This window comes from Oncorhynchus nerka, linkage group LG17, assembly GCF_034236695.1.
Source record: "Oncorhynchus nerka isolate Pitt River linkage group LG17, Oner_Uvic_2.0, whole genome shotgun sequence".
Lineage (NCBI taxonomy): Eukaryota > Metazoa > Chordata > Actinopteri > Salmoniformes > Salmonidae > Oncorhynchus > Oncorhynchus nerka.
Genome location: NC_088412.1, coordinates 23296607 through 23316526, shown reverse-complemented (window position 1 = coordinate 23316526; position 19920 = coordinate 23296607). Strand labels below are relative to the sequence as shown.

General features: G+C 43.6%; 1 protein-coding gene and 1 non-coding gene across 10 annotated transcripts in view; one reads left to right on the top strand and one right to left on the bottom strand.

The window, feature by feature from the left end:
- Positions 1-13309, bottom strand: part of LOC115144912 (transducin-like enhancer protein 1) — a 51225-nt gene extending 37916 nt beyond the window's left edge. For 3 of the 9 annotated variants that reach the window (XM_029686046.2, XM_065003064.1, XM_065003066.1), the window contains exons 1-3: positions 13141-13308; positions 12323-12385; positions 2512-2657 (exon numbers count right to left, since the gene is read on the bottom strand). In XM_029686046.2, coding sequence (XP_029541906.1) covers positions 2512-2657; positions 12323-12385; positions 13141-13239 — 308 coding nt within the window. In that variant the 5' untranslated portion in view covers positions 13240-13308. Of the gene's footprint in view, positions 1-2511; positions 2658-12322; positions 13024-13140 lie in introns of those variants that run through there. The other 6 variants (XM_065003068.1, XM_065003065.1, XM_065003070.1 and 3 more) reach the window with 5 other exon arrangements.
- A 6279-nt stretch (positions 13310-19588) lies between these two features.
- Positions 19589-19660, top strand: trnaq-uug (transfer RNA glutamine (anticodon UUG)). Its single transcript has one exon. It is a non-coding gene; the product is annotated as a tRNA-Gln (tRNA).
- The last annotated feature ends 260 nt before the right edge of the window (positions 19661-19920 follow it).

Below are 19920 nucleotides of genomic sequence, written 5' to 3'. Positions count from 1 at the left end.
ATTCCCCAGTCAAGACAGATCCGTGTGTGTGTGTGTGTGTGTGTAGAGAGAATTACTGTAATGAGAGCCCCATGTCAGCAGCTCCCTCCAGTCTGCTGATTAGAGGTTGTGTAAAGAGCAGCTGCAGAACACACACACAACTAACTTGGCAGGCACAAACAAGTTCATTTCATGCAGTAGCAAGTGACCCACACATCTAGCTAGGTTTAATGAATGTCTTCCTCTATGGGGTCCGGATACTGTATCTTGTATCACACACACAAAGAACAAGAGGGTCAAACACACACAGAAAGAAAGAGACACCAGGAAAGACACATAGCCCATTACTCCTAATCCCTTTACCTTGGTCTCTTTCCTGCCTCCTAATCCACTTAAGCAACAACCATCAGGCTCCAGCCACGATCAATAAGGCCAAAATACTAACCTAAACCTTGCTATTTCTAACCCAGGTCTGAGTGTGAGGCTGCATTCAGCTTGTCAGTCTCGGTCCACTCGGTTGTGTGCGTGCCATGCGTTTTAACCTAGAGTAAGACTGATTAGTCTGTCAGTAATAGGTGAGTGGGTGTGCTCATGAGATCCTCTGTGGCGAGAGACCTGCAGCTTTCCTGTCTGTCTGCTGAGGGATGCTAAGCTGGTCACCCCTAATCCAATAGACTGGTGTCTGTCCTAAACATGCTTTGCATAACACTGTGTGTGGCTCGCTGCCGTAGAATGCTTAAGTCTAATCTAGAATCTGTCAAAGAATGCAATTTATAGTTGGGGGATAATGAATTCAGTGTTAATCCAGCAAGCTTGATTCTTGCCAATTCATATTTAGTTTATATTAAATGCACAGACTTTTGCCCCTACCTACATGTACATATTACCTCAATTATGTCTACTACCTCGTACCCCTGCACATCTACTCGGTACCGGTACTCCTTGTATATAGTTTCGTTACTGTCATTTTATTGTGTTGCATTTTTTTAACTTTTTGGCTCTGCATTGTTCTGAAAGGGCTTGTGAGTCCCCCAGTGACTTTTGGGTGATTATGGGATCTCTGGTCTAATTGGGGTTCCAAAGCCTTCTATTTTAAGTTAATTGCAATCATTAATGTCTTTTAGCCAGGTTGCGATGACATAGACAACTCTCTCTGTATTCAATTGAGGCGTCTGATATTGGCAGCAAGGTCATCATGATGCTTTGACAGGGAACATACATTAGCTAGGAGGATAGTTGGAGAGGTGGGTGGCTTTTTCTGGCTCTGACGTGTTGCCGCACTACGCCCTTCTTGACTCGTTTGTGTTTTGGTTTCTGTCCTTTCCATTTAATCCAGTATGTCTGGAAAACACTCCCTCTCCCCATTCAAAGTGTGCCTTAGCAGGATTAGCCCGTCCTTCTTGTAGCAGAGCACATCTCCGTTCCCCAGGGAGCTCCAGCCTCCAGGTGATCCCCAACACTACGCATTTGATAAGGAAGAATCATGTTGAGATTGCCAGAAGGTTGAGTTCGATGTTTCTGAACATACTGATGACATCTGTACACTTTATAATCCACAAAGGGGTAGGGGAATTATCCACATAGAACAAGAAAATGTGTAGGGGACCCACACAATTTTTTTTTTTTTTTTTTAAATTGCTGGCTTGTTTGAGAGAAAGGAGTTACCGCCATGCAGCGCCACTGGAAGATATTTCTGGAATCAGCCAGGCCTGTTTGAACGCTGGCCCCCTGTTTGTATAGGGAGCCTTTCATCCGGGAGCTGGGTAGAGGGAGAGGGGGCCATACAATAGAAGTTAGCTGGAGGAGAGGGTGGATGAGCTGATTCTGGCTGGTCGAATCAAAGCGGGGGACCGTGTGAAGGTGTGCCAAGAGAACAGAGAGAGGCAGAGCAGGCTGAGGCTGGGACGACACTGACAGCTAGAGGCCCACAGTCAAAGCCAGCTCTGTCTACATTCTTACACATCAACCACACATATAGACATACAGGAAGACACGCACTGAAATGCACACATACATGTTGGAATATTGTTATGGAGTCTCAATCTTCTGAAAGTCCTTAACAGAGCCCCAACCCATCCCCAATGCCCAGCAGCCTACGGAAGGAAAACTCTCTCCAAGCCTTGAAACGCATAAAAAACTACTCGTAAACAGTTAGCGACATCCAGAAGACGCACGTTCCAGTTCATCAACAAACATAAAGGATGAGGAGTGAGCCTCCATCCATTGTTGTGGTTTTTTCAGTTTCCTTTCCGTGGCCCGTTTCTCCAATGTACTCTCTCACTTCTCCTCCCTCTTCCTCCCCCTCAGTACAAGCGGAGGTTGGGTCAAGTGGGCGTTCTAGAACAGATCTAGTATATAATCAACCCACTCCTGCTTCTGGTCATGGTAGCCTAATAAGATGTTAAGCAGCTCTCCAAACCCTCATGGCCCCTGTGAGCTACATAAGCTGTAAACTAGCACATAAACAAACACGCACACAGAGAGAGAGAAAAGGCTACCGTGTTGAGTTGGGTACTAGGGGAGGTTGTGTACCTGTGGTACTGGGTCTGGAGGAACTGAAACTCCTCCTTGATGCGGTCCAGGGTCTCTGGGTAGGTGAGCTTTAGGGCCTGGGGGGCTCCCGAGGCTGCAGCTGCCGCCGCAGACGCTGAAGACCCAGGGGGTGGCTGGAGAGGTGCCTACGCAGAAAGACAATAAGCACTGTGAGCATATCTTGTCAAAAGTGTGAACAATCTTTCAGACTCTATATATACAGGTCACTGAGAAAATAAACCATACACCAACATAAAGTTTCTTAATAGGGCATCGGGCCACCATGAGCCAGAACAGCTTCGATGCACCTTGACATAGATTCTGGAACTCTATCAGAAGGATGCAACACTATTCTTAGACAACACATTCTAGAATTTGGTGTTTTATTGATGGTGGAAAATGCGGTCTCATGCGCCGCTCCAGAATCTCCCACAAGTGTTCAACTGGGTTGAGATCTGGTGACTGAGACGGCCATGGCATATGGTTTACATCGTTTTCATACTCAAACCATTCAGTGACCACTTATGCCCCGTGGTTGCAGCATCAGCATTTTTATGCATGACCCTAAGCATGATGGGATATTAATTGATTAATCAACTCAGGAACCACTCCTGTGTGGAAGCACCAGCTTTCAATATACTTTGTATGTTTCATTTACTCAAATGTTTCCATTAATTTGTCAGTTACCTGTACATAACCAGTATGTTTTGTGGTGATTTGGTAATAATGTTATACCTGTACACGTTTCATCACTGCATGTTTACATTCCAAGTCAGGTCAACATCCTTCACGTATGACTCTAATACCAGATGTGTGCCCAACACTAGTCATCTCTGTGTGTGGGTCCTATGAGAGATGTGATTGTATGCATGGGGAACAGTTGTTGTGAGCTGGAGAGCCATGATGAGTTTCCTGGAGCTGAAGAACAAAGCTGAAAGACTCTGAGGGGTGAGACTGCCGGGAAACCAGGAGAGGCCAGGGGAGACAGGAACCATTGTGATGGGACAAAAAAGTGTCAGGGCCAGATGTGTGAGGGGAACCGGGAGAGAGGGGAGAACAAGGGGCTCTTGACCAAATTAAGACACTTGTTTCATATTAAGTCTGGGTTGAAAGGAAGGAAGGAGAGAGGGAGAATAGGTAGGACCCCATCAGGAGTAGCACCCCCGGTAGCCTGGCCCTCCTCTCTCTGGAGTAGCACCCCCGGTAGCCTAGCCCTCCGCTCTGGTCCCTCTCTGCGGGGCTTCGAGCAATTAGTTAGCAGGGCCTCAGAGGTAATGCTGCAGGACAGCCAGACAATGGGCCGGACCTTGGGCTAGCGACTGTCTGTCTGTCTGGGTCTCTGTCAATGGAGGCCCACCCCTCTGCCCTGGTGCTAAAGCTACATTGAAGGATATACGACAGGCCGTTCACACCACTGCTCTCTTTAATGAGAACAGAAGTGGTGTGTGTGTGTGTGTGTCTAGAGGAAATAATTGAGTGGGTATAGCTCCACTCATGGGCCCTATGCAGAAGAATGTTATTGGTTTATAAAGTGACATTAGTCACATTAAGTAGACACATTAAGTCGCTTGTTCGTTCTGCTGGATTCCCTGGTGGAGGGGGAAACTGGAGAAGGGAGAGGTCAAGAGAGAGGACATATGGAACTCAGCGCTCGGTCCTGCATGTGACTGCACTGTGGATCTGCACAGCACCGCTAAAAGCAGGTGTGTGTTAGTATGACATAGACAGACAAGAAATATTCACAGTCATCGTAAGGATGAAGCCAGAGCTGGAATGTGAAGCTAACTGAAGCCGGCAAGCTTTAGAAAACCCAGAGTAGATCTAGCTTAAATCGTAGTACACCCCTCAGGTCCACTGAGGTTCAAGAGAGGGGCTGCTCATTGTTCCAGCCTCTAACGAGCTCCTCTCCCCTGCCTGCTTGCCTGGCTGCCTGCGCTCCAACTCAATCTGCTGGCCAGATCCTCCCCCTGAGCACAGGCAGGGGCACACAGACTCCCTCACTCTCACACACACACACACACACACCAATTACTCTTCACAGGCCAGAGAAAGGCGCCTCAGGAACAAGAGCGCCAAGGCCATTTTGTAGGAGGCGAGGGAGGTAAGGAGGGGGAGGGGGAATAATTCTGCCCTTCTCTCTCCACCTTCCACTCCCTGTTTTCTTGTTTTTCACCTCAGTGTGTGTGCGTGCGCGCGCTGGAGAACAGGTGCAGAGAGCCTTTTTGAAACAGAAATGGGGAGTGTGGGATCGAGGCTGACCCAGTAGTTGAGTTCGGTGATGGGGGAGATTTATGAAGACAGAGGAAACTGCTGCCTGGGCTTCTGCTAACATCAGCCATTCTGGCTCTGATGCCCAGGTGCTGTTATGATTCAGGCCAACGTCAGAATAGGTGCCTGCAGGTACACAGCAGACCCCTGTGGCCCCTCACAGAAACAACAATATGAAAGAGTGAAGTGCTGCAGAGCAGACCCTCCCATTAGCTGTCAGTCAGATGACTCACTGATCCCTCTACCTCACTGGTCAGCTGCTCTGGTTTAGTGTGTGATGTCAGAGGTCACACTGCTGACCTGATCACCATTGGATTACCCAATCACCCACCCAGGCATCAAGCCAGATAAGTCTCAAAAATGTACTCAACTCTCAAGTACAATACAATACTCCAACTAATCCTGTTTGTCCCTATAGGAAGTCAGGGAATGTGCCGAGCTCAAAACAGCCATGTTCCACCGTGCCATGAAGAGCCAGAGGCTAGAGAGCACCATCAGGGTAAAGGAACCATAGGAAGTCAGGTGGCTGATCAGATAGCAGCCTTCCTCCCTGAGTCCCCTGGTAATCTGCCCTGGTCCAGCTCAGCAAGGAATACATTGTAGTGATTAAATCAGGCCCCAGCTGGGAGCAGTAGTGGTGGAAAGGAGAAGAGGTGAAGAGGCATCCCGGGACAGTAATGGCTCTAATCAGGCCTAAGTTGTCTTTAATGGGCTGGAGGAAGGCCTACAGGGACACCCCAGCCAGGGAAGACAGCCACTAGGTGCTGGGCTTGAGCTAGGCTGGGCAGCACACACAACCTGCTGCTGCAAATGACTGATTGCTTCATATAGAGTCTGGCTGCTATTAAAGTCCTACATGTTAACACACACACAGAGAGCAGACATGCACAAACACACACCCTCTAAGGAACAGTGGGTGTGGCATTCCCTGCATGCAATCAATGTTGTTTTCCTTTTACTCCTTCTAATTATACCAAATAGCACTAAACCACTATGACCTCACATCCCTTGATTCTCCCCAAAACACACACGACGCAACACGCCCACACACACACAACACACATACACGTCACAAGCGTGCACACACACCAAAGGTGAAGCCCCTTGAAGACTTCAGTTCTTTATGTTACCTGCACTTCTATGCCAAGGAGTCTTCTCCCAGTCTCCAACAGCATAAGAACTGGGAACCAATCTAGCCAACGAACCATCCTGCTAATTACACTGTGCCTTCCCACAGAGCCGATGGTTCCGAGTAAACAGCTACCATGCTCCCTCACTGCTTGGGGCACTACCTGCCTGTCTGCCCGCCCGTCTCTGGGGACACAGTAGTGGGAAGGAGGGCACGACAGACCTATCCCCAGCCCCCAGCTGGAGAACCATAGAAGAGTAACAGCCCCCTGCCCCCCTCCACTCTCACCCAAGCATTCCCCTACTGATTTAAACAACTGTGAAACATGGCAATATATTGTCCTTGCAGAAAGCTTTTGAAGTTCAAGCCTCATATCAAATTATTCAAATAGTCTACAAACCAGTTATTTGCATTTTAAAGCACCTCTGTGGGTGGGTGGATGACGCGCACGCACGCGCACACAAATACACGTAGACAAACACACGTACACAATTGATCACAAGCGCCAGGATCTCTCTGCTGTGATGTGGGAGTGAATGAGAGAGAAATGCCCCAGTTCTCTCTAAGGGGAGGGCTGCTAGGCACTTTCATTTGCGCTACACCTTTCTTTTTTTCCCCCTCGCTCCTGAAAGCTTGTTATTCAAATGTCCCCGCTGTCAGTGTATATAGGCGGTGCATAACTGTTTGGTTGTCAGCTGTGTTAATTGCTGTAAGTACCTTCCTTTATTAGGTAACCCACCCACAGCCGGTTTGTTCTTTCCATGGCTCAGACTTAAGCGCCACACCTCCAGAGCTGGTTTACACCTTGCCCAAAAACCTCTCCTCCTGGCAGGCGGGCGGCCATCTAATCGAATACTGGAAATAAAGAGCTAAGCAAGCTGGGTTACCTGGCGCTTCCCTCATAGCCCATCACTCCCCGGCGCTTCCCTCCTAGCCCATCACACCCCGGCGCTTCCCTCCTAGCCCATCACACCCCGGCGCTTCCCTCCTAGCCCATCACACCCCGGCGCTTCCCTCCTAGCCCATCACACCCCGGCGCTTCCCTCCTAGCCCATCACACCCCGGCGCTTCCCTCATAGCCCATCACTCCCCGGCGCTTCCCTCATAGCCCATCACTCCCCGACGCTTCCCTCCCAGCCCATCACTCCCCGGCGCTTCCCTCCTAGCCCATCACTAAGCCCATCACTCCCCAGTGCTGCTGAAGTGGACCTGTCCAGAATCAGCCCAGTGGGAGTCCTGGATCAATCAGGGTCTGATGGGAGAGAAGGAGGGTCTGCTGACTGGGCCAACGGAGCTCCAGGAGCCTGCTGGCATTACTGGACCTCAGAGGAACAGGGGGGTGGGATGGATACATGTACAAACAGAACTCTTAATCATTAGGTGTGATTGTAGATCTACACTCTACAGCCAGACCTGTGTAGTGTGGTGCATTTCCATAAGCAGAGTTTGGTTCAGTGAGCGGACTCTGGTGGGCGTCTTACTGCCGACATTGTCGTGCGATTCTACATGTAGAATCGGTTTGCAAATTACGTCCATCACTCTGCTCAGAGGTGCTAAGTACTCTTGGCCGGCAAACGCTACCGGTAAATGGAACTGGATGCTAAGCATTGAGAACAGCAGTGCTGACACATCTACTACTAGTCCGCATTATGCTGATTTCCAAGAACTAAGGTGGAGCTGGTCTCCTTGGTCAGGCTATACTAAGCAGTCTGCCTGCCACAGCAAAATGTTATCAAATAAATGTCTCACTGCTATGTAACAAAAATTAGGAAATATGTTTCACACGTCTGCATGTCAGGTGTTTACCTAAACATTAATTGAACTTCATTCATTGTATGGCTTCCCAACGTTTTGAAAAAAGTCAAATAAATCATAAGAACGACTCTAGCAAGAGCAGATTTCTGGATATATATTCTGTTACATATACAGTGAGTACACAACATTAGGAACATCTGCTCTTTCCATGACAGACTGACCAGGTAAAATGTATACTCAGTACATTATACTCACTCTACCATGCTTTTCACATTAAAGGAAACATGACAAACAACGTTCCATGAAGGATTATATATACACTGAACAAAAATATAAACGCAACATGTAAATTGTTGGTCCCATGTTTCATGATCTGAAATAGCCCAGAAATGTTCCATATGCACATAAAGCTTATTTCTCTCAAATTTTGTGCACAAATTTGTTTACATCCATGTTAGTGAACATTTCTCATTTGCCAAGAAAATCCATCCACATGAAGGGTGAGGCATATCAAGAAGCTGATTAAACAGCATGATCATTACACAGGTGCACCTTGTGCTGGGGACAATAAAAGGCCACTCTAAAATGTGGTTTTGACACACAACACAATGCCACAGATGTCTCAAGTTGAGGGAGTGTGTTATTGGCATGCTGACTGCAGGAATGTCCAACAGAGCTGTTGCTAGAGAATTTAATGTTCATTTCTATACCATAAGCTACAACAGCCTACAGCGTTGTTTTAGAGAATTTAGCAGTACGTCCACCAGCCTCACAACCACAGAACACATATAACCACACCAGCCCAGGAACTCCACATCTGGCTTCTTCACATACGGGATTATCGGAGACCAGCACCCGGACAGCTGATGAAACTGAGGAGTATTTGTCTGTAATAAAGCCCTTTTGTAGGGAAAAACTCATTCTGATTGGCTGGGCCTGGCTCCCCAGTGGCTGGGCCTGGCTCCCCAGTGGGTGGGCTCCCAGGCCCACCCATGGCTGCACCCCTGCCCAGTTGTGAAATCCATAGATTAGGGTCTAATTTATTTATTTCAATTGACTGATTTCCTTATATGTACTGTAACTCAGAAAAATCTTTGAAATGGTTGCGTTTATATTTTTGTTCAGTATAGTTTCATAAATTGTTCCCTGGGTCTTCCAAACATACTTTAAAGAAAGCCAATGACTTTGGAGACAGGCTTTCAGTGTTTCAAGCCTGTTGTGGTTAAAATGAAACAGAATCTGTGCTTTCTTTCCCAACCCAGCACCCCTCTCCCTCCAGGATGCATAACCATACATTTGAGCTGTGGTTGGTAGCTAGCTCCCCAGGGGATGCAGTGTAGAGTTGGTGGATGAGATGGATTGGGTTAAGAGCTGTAACCACAGCGCCACGTTCTGTCCTGTTCTCCCTTTAGTCATACAGCTGGCTGGGGTGAGGGCGCATTAAGTTTGTTTAGAGCCCTCTCACTCTTCTGTCAGGGTACTATGGGCATGGTATGGAGAGAACCTGAAGAGGTAGAATTTCCTCTCAGGAAGTGGCATAAATAATTAAAAAATTACTAGTAGAATCCATTTTAACCCAACTCAACTACTTTCAAATATGTACACCGTTTTATTGATTAAAAACAGTGTAATGTCTGGTGCTAGCCATCAGAAAGTACACCTTGAATTATTCCACATTGTTGTATTACCGCCTGAATTCAAAATGGATTAAATATATGTTCTCTCACCCATCTACACACAATACCCCATAATGACAAAGTGAAAACATGCTTTTAGAAATAAGCAATTGTAATGAGAATGAATGAAATACAGAAATTTAATTTACAGAAGTATTCACACCTGAGTCAATATTTTATAGAAGCACCTGGCAGTGACTACAGCTGAGAGTCTTTTGGGGTAAATCTCTAAGAGCTTTGCACACCTGGACTGTACAATATTTGCCCATTGTTCTTTTCAAAATTCTTCAAGCACTGTCAAGTTGATTGTTGATCACTGCTAGACAGCCATTTTCAAGTCAGCCATTTTCAAGCCAATTTAAATCAAAACTGAACTAAACCACTCAGGAATATTCAACATAGTCTTGATAAGCAACTCCAGTGTAGATTTGGTATTGTGTTTAAAGTTATTGTCCTGCTAAAAAGGTGACTTCATCTCCAAGTGTCTGTTGGAAATCTGACAACCATGTATTATTTAGGATTTTGCCTGTGCTTATAGCTGTATTCCATTTATTTTTATGCAGAAAAAAACACTCCCTAGTCCTTGCCAATGACAAGCATACCCATAACATGATGCAACCACCACCATGCATGAAAATATGAAGAGTGGTACTCAGTGATGTGTTGGATTTGCCCCAAACATAATTCTTTGTATTCAGGACAAAAAAGTACATTTCTTTGCCACATGTTTTGCAATATTACTTAAGTGCCTTGTTGCAAACAGGATGCATGTTTTGGAATATTTTTATTCTGTACACGCTTCCTTATTTTCACTATGTAATTTAGGTTAGTATTGTGGATTAACTACAATGTTGTTGATTCATCCTCAGTTCTTACATCACAACTATTAAACTCTGTTTTAAAGTCACCATTGGCCTCATGGTGAAATCCCTGAGCAGTTTCCTTCCTCTCTGGCAACTGAATTAGGAAGGACGCCTGTAACTTTGTAATGACTGGGTGTATTGATACTGTACACCATCCAAAGTGTAATTAATAACTTCATCATGCTCAAAGGAATATGCAGCGTGTGCTTTATTTTTTACACATCTACCAAATCGGTGCCCTTCTTTGCGAGGCATTGGAAAACCTCCCTGGTCTTTGTGATTGAATCTGTGCTAGAAATTCAGTACTCGGTTGAGGTACCTTACAGCTAATTGTATGTGTGGGGTACAGAGATGGGGTAGTCATTCAAAAATCATGTTAACCACCACCATTGAACACAGAATAAGTCCATTCAACTTATTGGTTAAGCACATTGCTCCTGAAAGTATTTAGGCTTCCCATAACAAAGGAGTTAAATACTTGACACAAGAAATTTCAGCTTTTAAATTTGTTAGTATTTTCTCAAATTCAACAACAACAAAAAATCCACTTTGACATAGGGTATTGTATGTAGATCAGTGACAATCTCAATTGAATAAATGTTTAATTCAGGCTGTAACGCAACAAAATGTGTAAAGGGGTGTGAATACTTTCTGAAGGCATTGTATGTGTTCTAGGGACAAAGGTGCCTCATTAACCTCTGTTCCCCACCCTGGCTCCGACCATGAATCATGGCATCATACTTAGCATTAGGGCCTAATCCTCATCCCTAGGAGGACATGGATGTGAAAGCACTCTCAGGGTGGGGTGTATGGTTGGCATGGAGGAGAGACGAGGGTAACTCTGTTTCAAATAGAAACTTATACGATAGGCTACTTCATATAGAAGGCATGTACTGTATTTTTGCAAAAAATATGTATTGATTCCACACAACAAGTACATTAAAAAAACATAAATGTGACATGAGTAAAGTTTATAGCACAAATATTTAGTTCAAAGTCAATTCAGATTGCAGTTCCTGGTACTGGGTGTCTAGAAAACCTCATTTATAGACTGCCTGATACTTTTGTTGGAATCAAACAAATCAAAAGCACATGCATCATCAATAAGATGAATGCCAGAGAGGAAAAACTTATTCTTGAAAACAGTAAGTGACACTTCACTGGGTAGCCTGTTGGTTAGAGCATTGGGCCAGTAACCGAAAGGTTGCTAGATTGACTCCCCGAGCTGACAAGGTAAAATCTGTAGTTTTTTAAATATAATTTTGTATTTAACTAGGCAAGTCAGTTAATTAAGAACTAATAATTTTTTTCAATGTCAGCCTAGGAACAGTGGGTTAACTGCCTTGTTCTGGGGCAGAACGACAGATTTTTACCTTGTCAGCTGGGATTTGATCTTACAACCTTTTGGTTACTAGTCCAACGCTCTAACTACTACGCTACCTGCCGTTAACCCACTGTTCCAAGGTCGTCATTGTAAATTAAATGTGTTCTTAACTGACTTGCCTAGTTAAATAAACAACCCAAGCCCTTGCCTAAAGTTGACTCACCCCTCAAATAGACTGCCGAGTGTGGAAAGGACAAACAAACCTAGACCACGCCATCATCTAGGCCAATACAGCCTACCATTTGGATAACTCGAGGTTGGATGTTCTAATTTGACACTTTAAAGTTATACCAACAGGAGACCAGAATTTGCACAGAATGAGTTTCCCTAAAGTTCTTGTTTTGCCAGATTCTGGCGGTATAAATCCCCTCTGTTTAGAACAGACCCATGTTGGATTGAGTTTACACCGCTCGTCGTTCAAGTACTAAACGTAAAATGAGTAAGGGTTTGCAATGTTGCAGCATGTTACTTTTTCACCAACATGATCACAAAGGAATTCCGGATACAAATAGCATAGATACAATGACAGATAAAAATGGAACAATAAATCATGTAGCAAGTTTATGACCCTATCTCTGTATACATTCTTGCTCAAGTTGTTTCCTTTATTTCAAATAAACGTACTTCAACAGACAGAGAAAGGTTAAATAATAATGTATAGATCGCTGAGGTTTTAAAGTATCGCTCCAACAGAACAATTACCGAACGTTACATGCTAATCGTATAGCCTACTTACCGGAGGTCGGTTTTGAGGAAACATTCTGGGCGCCGAATTCTCTAAAAAAAATCTTCTTCCTCTCTTATGGGCAAAAAAGGACAGAAATGGAGAAGACGTTATATTGTCGGTTTCAGAGACGCATTTGGCTTGGTTTCAGAGGCAGTAATAGCAAAGCTAGTTTCGGCTCGCTAATTCCTTGCTCAAGACTCCCTTTGTTCTGGTCTATGTTCAATCCACAGACAAATAACATTCGATGTAGTAAAGATGCACCCAGTCCACGACTAAATGTTTAGAGGCCTCGTGACTACGCACTTCGAATGAGTAAAATGGCACCTTTTCTTCTCGTAAATACTCCCCTCCCCGGTGTATTCTCACCTAGAATAAAAAGCAAATGTGGCTAGGTTGTAGTATGTGGGTTCTGAGTCGGACACCACCACATTCAATGCAGCCGCAGCCTCTTTTGTCTCGTTCGTCGCCCTTCTCCTTTACAACACTGCTCTCCTCACACTCCCACCTTCTTTTCTGGTCCTCGCCTGATCTTCAAGACATAGCTGACTTGTTTTCTTGAGAGAGAAACTAAAGGGACATTTGCTAGACAGAATGAGAAGGGAGTATCTCGCTATTCTCGTTGATCAAGCCAGCATAGGACTGGAGCTAAGGTTTCGCCTTTCTGTCCTTATTTATGAACAACTCATCTAGCCTACCCACTCTAATGAAAGAAGGCCAAATCTGTTTGCTGGTGTTAAAACATTTCAGACCAATGACATACAGTTTGCCAATTGCTCTTGTATAAATAGTCTAATGATATTAGTAAACACCCTTGTTGATTTTCTCACCATGCGTGGACATTTTCTACTCAGTTCGTTCATTCGTGTAGCCATGCAATTGAAGCCCGCTTTGTATTTAAACAATATATATATTTGAGATTCCTCCATTAACCATGTTATAGTTGTATATACACTACGTGTAGCCTACAATAGAACGTGGGGGTACAATGGAATCGTTCAACAATTGAATGAAATCTCCACGTGGGGCTCGACCCAGTCACAATTAACGCTGGTGAAAGTAACCAATGAGTATTCCGAACACCCACGTGGGGGACACCGACCGTTTGTTTATTGGAGGATGCTGGTATTACAGTGCTCCAAACGTCAATCAAGTAGTCTGAACCCGCTGAGAGGACAATTTAACCCTTTAGACGTGATAGTGATGAAGTTGTGGTAGACCTACAGAACAGTGTCTATAAAGCTTATTTCCTCTTCCCACAAATCGTATATCGGTGCACAAATCTTGAATGTTGCATATATATATATATATATATATATATTTTTTTGTATATATTTTTTATATATATTTTCTTATATATATATAAGAAAATATATTGTCAGGCCCTATGATAAAATGATATTCTAAATCTGAGTAATGTTCATTTTTGGACATCTGAAATAAACAATGAACATGAGTAAAGAGAGCATCCCACCTCACAAACAAATGTATTTATCTCATAATTAGTTAATGTTGCAAGTATGGTACAGAAGGAAAGCTATAGCTGTAAGCTTTAAAAATGTTTTTAAAACACACTGCCATTTTTGTTGTTGCTGATTTGAAAACAACACAGCATTGAGACTTGCACTCTTGATGATCCAGTGAGTAATACAATGGTGATTATAGCCAAACACCTGCATATTTCAGTGTGTATTGTTTGTTCCTTTAAACATTAATGAATCAAAAATAGCATTTAAAAGAGGAAAAATTCAGAGACATTTATTGGTATTCTGGTGGCACGACCCCTTTAGCAGGCCTCATAATTAGAGAGACAGATATTGAAAAAGCAATTTTCTGACAGTGGAAATCACAATCTGCCAGGGGTGGAGTTGGAAAATACAGAGTGTGAGAGAGAGAGAGGGAGAGAGAGAGGGATGAAGGACAGCGGGGGATGCTAAGAAAGAGGAGCCAGTGTGAGAGTTAGAGATTGAATGAAAGAGAGTGCCCAAGGGTGGTAGAAAAATAGAGTGAAAGAGAGAGAGAGAAATGGGGAGGGGGAGAGAGAGAGATATGGGGAGGGGGAGAGAGAGATGGGGAGGGGGAGAGAGAGAGAGAAATGGGGAGAGAGAGAGAGAAATGGGGAGGGAGAGAGAGAGAGAGGGAGGGGGAGAGAGAGAGAGAGAGAGAGAGAGAGATGGGGAGGGGGAGAGAGAGAGAGAAATGGGGAGGGGGAGAGAGGGAGGGGGAGAGAGAGAGAGAAATGGGGAGGGGGAGGGAGAGAGAGATTTTATTGCAATTTTTTCCCAATGAATTTTAATGCAGCTTGCTGGTCTCTCTCCCAGGGTCTAGGATCACATTTATTAGAATAAAAGTTGTGAGGAATGCAATGTATTGCAGGCTTCTGCTTGGAGATGTTTCATGTAGTAGGAGGGCGGGCAGCGTAGGGCAGGCAGGCAGCCAGCAGGATGTATGGGTGTGCGTTGTGTGCTGGAGGAGGCATAGTAATAGATTATAGAATGTGATCTGGTAGAAGTGAAGGACACACATTATTGCTATAGGCAGGTCAGCCCAGAGAGGGGGTGATACTAACTGGGGTCTGATTGAGGCCTGCAGATCCCAGTGCTGTCTGGTCTGGAGCATAGCACTCCTTTCAAAGTCCTCAATCACCACACCATTGTTATGGAAGAGGCTCTTTTGTTTTTAGGAAAATGTCCTGTTGAAAAGCAACTAGTCCATATGATCAACACACTTCTTTTATATCATACATGCACATATGGTCACGCACCTGCAATATCCCTTGTAATCACAAATTGTAGAACTGCATTTGATACAGAGATGGATTTGTACACAGCAGTAAGAGCAAGGCAAACTACTATTTATGGACAGGAAAATATCAGCAGCCAAAAAAACATCAACAGGGAGTAGTTGAATATGAAGAATTGTGGAGATGCAGCAACCTGTTTTTTGTCTGTAAAAACACATACAATTGCCTAGCTACATTTATCAAATAGAATAGTATTTGTCACATGCTTTGCAAACAACAGGTGTAGACTAACATAGGGAGGAGGGCAGAAACATGGCAGTGTGGTGCCAAGTTAACAACCTCGCCCTCAACGTGATCAAGACAAAGGAGATGATTGTGGACTACAGGAAAAGGAGGCCCGAGCATGCCCCCATTCTCATCAACAGGGCTGTAGGGGAGCAGGTTGAGAGCTTCAAGTTCCTTGATGTCCAAATCACCAACAAACTGTCATGGTCCAAACGCACCAAGACAGTTGTGAAGATGGCACGACAACGCCTATTCCCCCTCGGGAGACCTGCATGGGTCCTCAGATCATCAAAATTCTACAGCTGCACCATCAAGAGCATCCTGACTGGTTGCATCCCTGCCGGGAAGGCAACTGCTTGGCCTCCGACAGAGAGTAGTGTGTACGGCCCAGTACATCACTGGGGCCAAGCTGCCTGCCATCCAGGACATCTATTCCAGGCGGTGTCAGAGGAAGGCCCTAAAAATTGCCAAAGACTCCAGCCACCCCAGTCATAGACTGCTCTCTCTTCTACCGCACGGCAAGCCGTACTTTTGAACAGTGAAATGCTTACTTAAAGGCCCTTCCCAACAATGCAGAGAGAAAAATATATAAACAATAATAACATGAGGAATAAAAACACAATGAGTAACAATAATCTGGCTATATACATGGGGTACCAGTACCGAGTTAATGTGCAGAGGTACAGGCTAGGAGGTAATTGAGGTAGATATTGTATGTACATATAGGTAGGAATAAAGTGACTAGGCAACAGGATATATAATAAACAGCAACAGCAGCATATCTGATGAGTCAAAAGAGTTAGTAAATTCATGCATTTCACATCAAGTTTTAACATAGAACTAAGCTGTTTCAGTACATCCATCTCAAATGAAAACAAGTGATAGAATGAGGTATCATATTGAACCGATGGGGGGCTGGGTACCCCAAATGCCCCCACCCCCACATGCTGGGGATGGCCCCTGCCCAGCATGGGGGTGAGTGACAGAGAGACAAGGCTCCAGTGTTGTTATGAGTGCCCCTCCCCCCAGCAGACAAGCCTGGTGTCAGCACAGAGACAGCACAGTGATTTATAGGTCTCTCTTCTCCTGGGAACCCGCCTCCCTCTCCCATTCCCTCCATCCCCCACTCCATCCCTCCATCCTCCCTCCTCTCTTTCCTCCTGGCCCCTGGGGGAAAAGAAGGGGTAATGACCCACATCAGCAGCCACACACAGACACACATACAGAGACACACTTTCACGCACTCAGAAATAAACACAAAATACACAGACGCACACACACACACACACACACACACACACACACACACACACACACACACACACACACACACACACACACACACACTCCTGACACAGACTCAGGCACATTAACACCCACAGGCATGTGTATCTGTGAACCCAGGATTCCACTGCTCTCCTTTCATGTTGCATTCCCCGCCCACTCAACAGTCCCTCACATTCCTGATGCAATATGATGCTATATGTCCATACTACACTGGAAACTGAAACAGTACACCACATCTGAATCGATGCGTTAGTTGCATACAGTCATATAGGCCTACCAGTATTTAGGAGTGATACAATTTTGTCTTTTTTCAAATACTTGTTCATTGCTCTTTGTGGATGCGAACAACAACACCAGACATTGCTAAACCAAAACCACCTACACATCTCTTTGGAATAAACCATGGGTCACCATAAAAATAAAATTCCCTTAGCTTAACAATGTTTATGCAATATGACTATGACATTTTTTGGGGATCTTTGAAGGGGTCATTGTCAATATCTGCCATAAATCTACTGTAGGCTATAGGCCATCATTGTAAGTAAGAATTTGTTCTTAACTGACTTGCCTAGTTAAATAAAGGCTCAATAAAGTAAATATTCTCTTGTTCTCTGTATGATCAATATAACGGATATAGCCTATGTATTTAATACAGTCCAGTATCTTGACATAAGCAATTCATTTTGAATTCAAACACGCTCTGCGGGAGGAAGAGATGTTGGCCTAACATTAACTTGCAAATTACAACTTTTTCACACTGCCCTGTCATTCATTACATACAGTAGAGTGGGATCTGTTCCTTTCTCACATCTAGAAAAACCTGCTCATGGGCAGTCCCACCACATAGGCTATTCCCTATTGTATGTTAATCATGGGCTCGACATTCAGGGTTGCCCTCTGGCGCTGCAACATCTTCCGAGCACACAGGGCCAGTTAATTAAACTTTCATATGGTCCGCTTGGGCCAGTAGGCTACATTTTCAACCAAAAAAAAAAAAAGATATTTGTATTTAATGCTTCACAATCTTCCCGACCTCTGACGCTTCACATTTGTTATCAACCAGCGTTTGCAAGCAGAGGTAAGAATGCCAAACCATCTCCATCTCGAGTGAGCCCCTCCTATGCGTCCTGGATCCTTGCGCCAGACCCATCTCAGCGGAAGCGGAAAATCATCAATTCAGTGTTGAACATCAGCATGCGCATTAAAAAGATATCCAGTGGTGGAAATGTTTTCTTATTTGAGTAAAAGTACAGATACCTTAATAGAAAATGACTCAAGTAAAAGTGAAAGTCACCAAGTAAAATACTACTTGAGTATTTGGTTATAAATATACTTAAGTATTAAAAGTAAATGGAATTGCTAAAATGTACTTAAGTATCAAAAGTCAAAGTAAAAGTATAAACCATTTCAAATTCCTTATTTTAAACAAACCAGACGGCGCAATTCAATTTTGTATTTTTATTGACGGATAGCCAGGGGCATACTAACACTCAAACAATTTACAAATGATGCATTTGTGTTTAGTGAGTCCACCAGATCAGAGGCAGTTGGGATGACCAGGCAGATATAAAAAACAACAACTACAGTAGTACTTTAAAGTATTTTTACTCAGGTACTTTACATCACTGAAAATAACCACCTACTTTTTTGTATTTTTTGTCATATTAGACACAGCGATGTCATTATTAGCAAAGAAAGGTTTATGTAGGCCTAAACTATGGAACTGCTTGTTTGTCAAGACATGAACAGTATTTAAACAAATAACATTTTGGTTAAATAGGCTAGGCATACAGGAATAAATAAAAATGAATATTGTAGTAATGCGATTCTGTAGTCTGTATAGGCCTAATTGTAAAAAATAAAAAAATGTTTACGAAAATATTAATTCCCGAAGCTGTTAATGAGATATGTCATTTATTTATGAGCTTAATATATCGGCTGTCGGGTGGCAAGAGTGTGCAACTCCTCACACACAGCTGATTGCTGCGTGGAAAGAAATATGTTCGAATAAGTCCAGTCACTGCCAACATTCCTAAATACAATTTAGGGAAAAGACAGCAGTGTTGCTGATATTTATTGAAAAACGCTGGATACCAGTTTTTTTAATGCTATACTATATATTTCTCAACTCCAATTTTTTGTGCAATTGGCAGCGTTTTACAATCTGAGTGTCTGGCATGACAATATTTTCGAAGTCAATCTTGAACGATCTGGCTGCTATAGCCTATTAACTGTAAAATTCACACAATTTCACTGTATTTATTAACACTGTAAAAAAAATCACATGATTGTATTAGTGCCAATGGGAGCTTTTATTTAAAGACATTAAACAAGCAACAACATCATATTTAGAGTCTGTGACCTAGCTAATGATTAGCCCATTGGGGTAAACAATGCAGAGGAGGCTTTAACCTTTGCCAAAGTTTTTAAAAGTTGTTTAGGAGTCCAAGGGCGAATTTAGTTATTGCACATGCGCATTAAGTGTCCCTAATGAAATATGCAAGTTACCTACATGTTATAACACGCCAATAGGATCTCGCTAGCTCGTGCTTGGCTCTGCCCATCTCCTTGCTTGTTCTGCCCACTATGATTAATTTGCTCCCATTGAAAACGAAAGGCCGTGATCTATCTTGGGTTAGTTATACAAATCTTTGGTATTACCATTTGCCAAAGCTTCCAAATCATTCTGTTTCACATCTTGGACACCATATGGGCTTTCTTTGAAAGGAAATCTGTCTGCGATAATAAGCACAGGTTGCCGCCTCCCGTTCATTTGTGGCATTGCAATTGCATTGAAACGAAGGGGAATGATTTGCCGGATCCTAGACACCGCTAAATATGGACTGTAATATTGAGTTAAGCGAATACAATCATACTAAAGATATTTCTACAATTATTTAATGTTAACATTTGAACGATAGATCATTTTTATATTTTATAATTCCTCTCGTCATGCGCAGCACGGTTCTATGGTGTAATGGTTAGCACTCTGGACTTTGAATCCAGCGATCCGAGTTCGAATCTCGGTAGAACCTTATTTTATGACAAATTGCAACTTTGGATTTCTATTTGACATATTATCATTAGGCTAAATCATCAATGATAATACTGGCAAGTTAGTAGATATCAGTTTGGTGTATTGGTACACCAAATATGTGCCATATAAACACTGAATCATTAGATTTCTTGTTTTATAACAGTAACGTTGCATTACTTGTGATATATAGAACCAAAAGTATAACAGCAGTGGTGTAAAGTACTTAAGTAAAAATACTTAAAAGTACTAGTTTAGTAG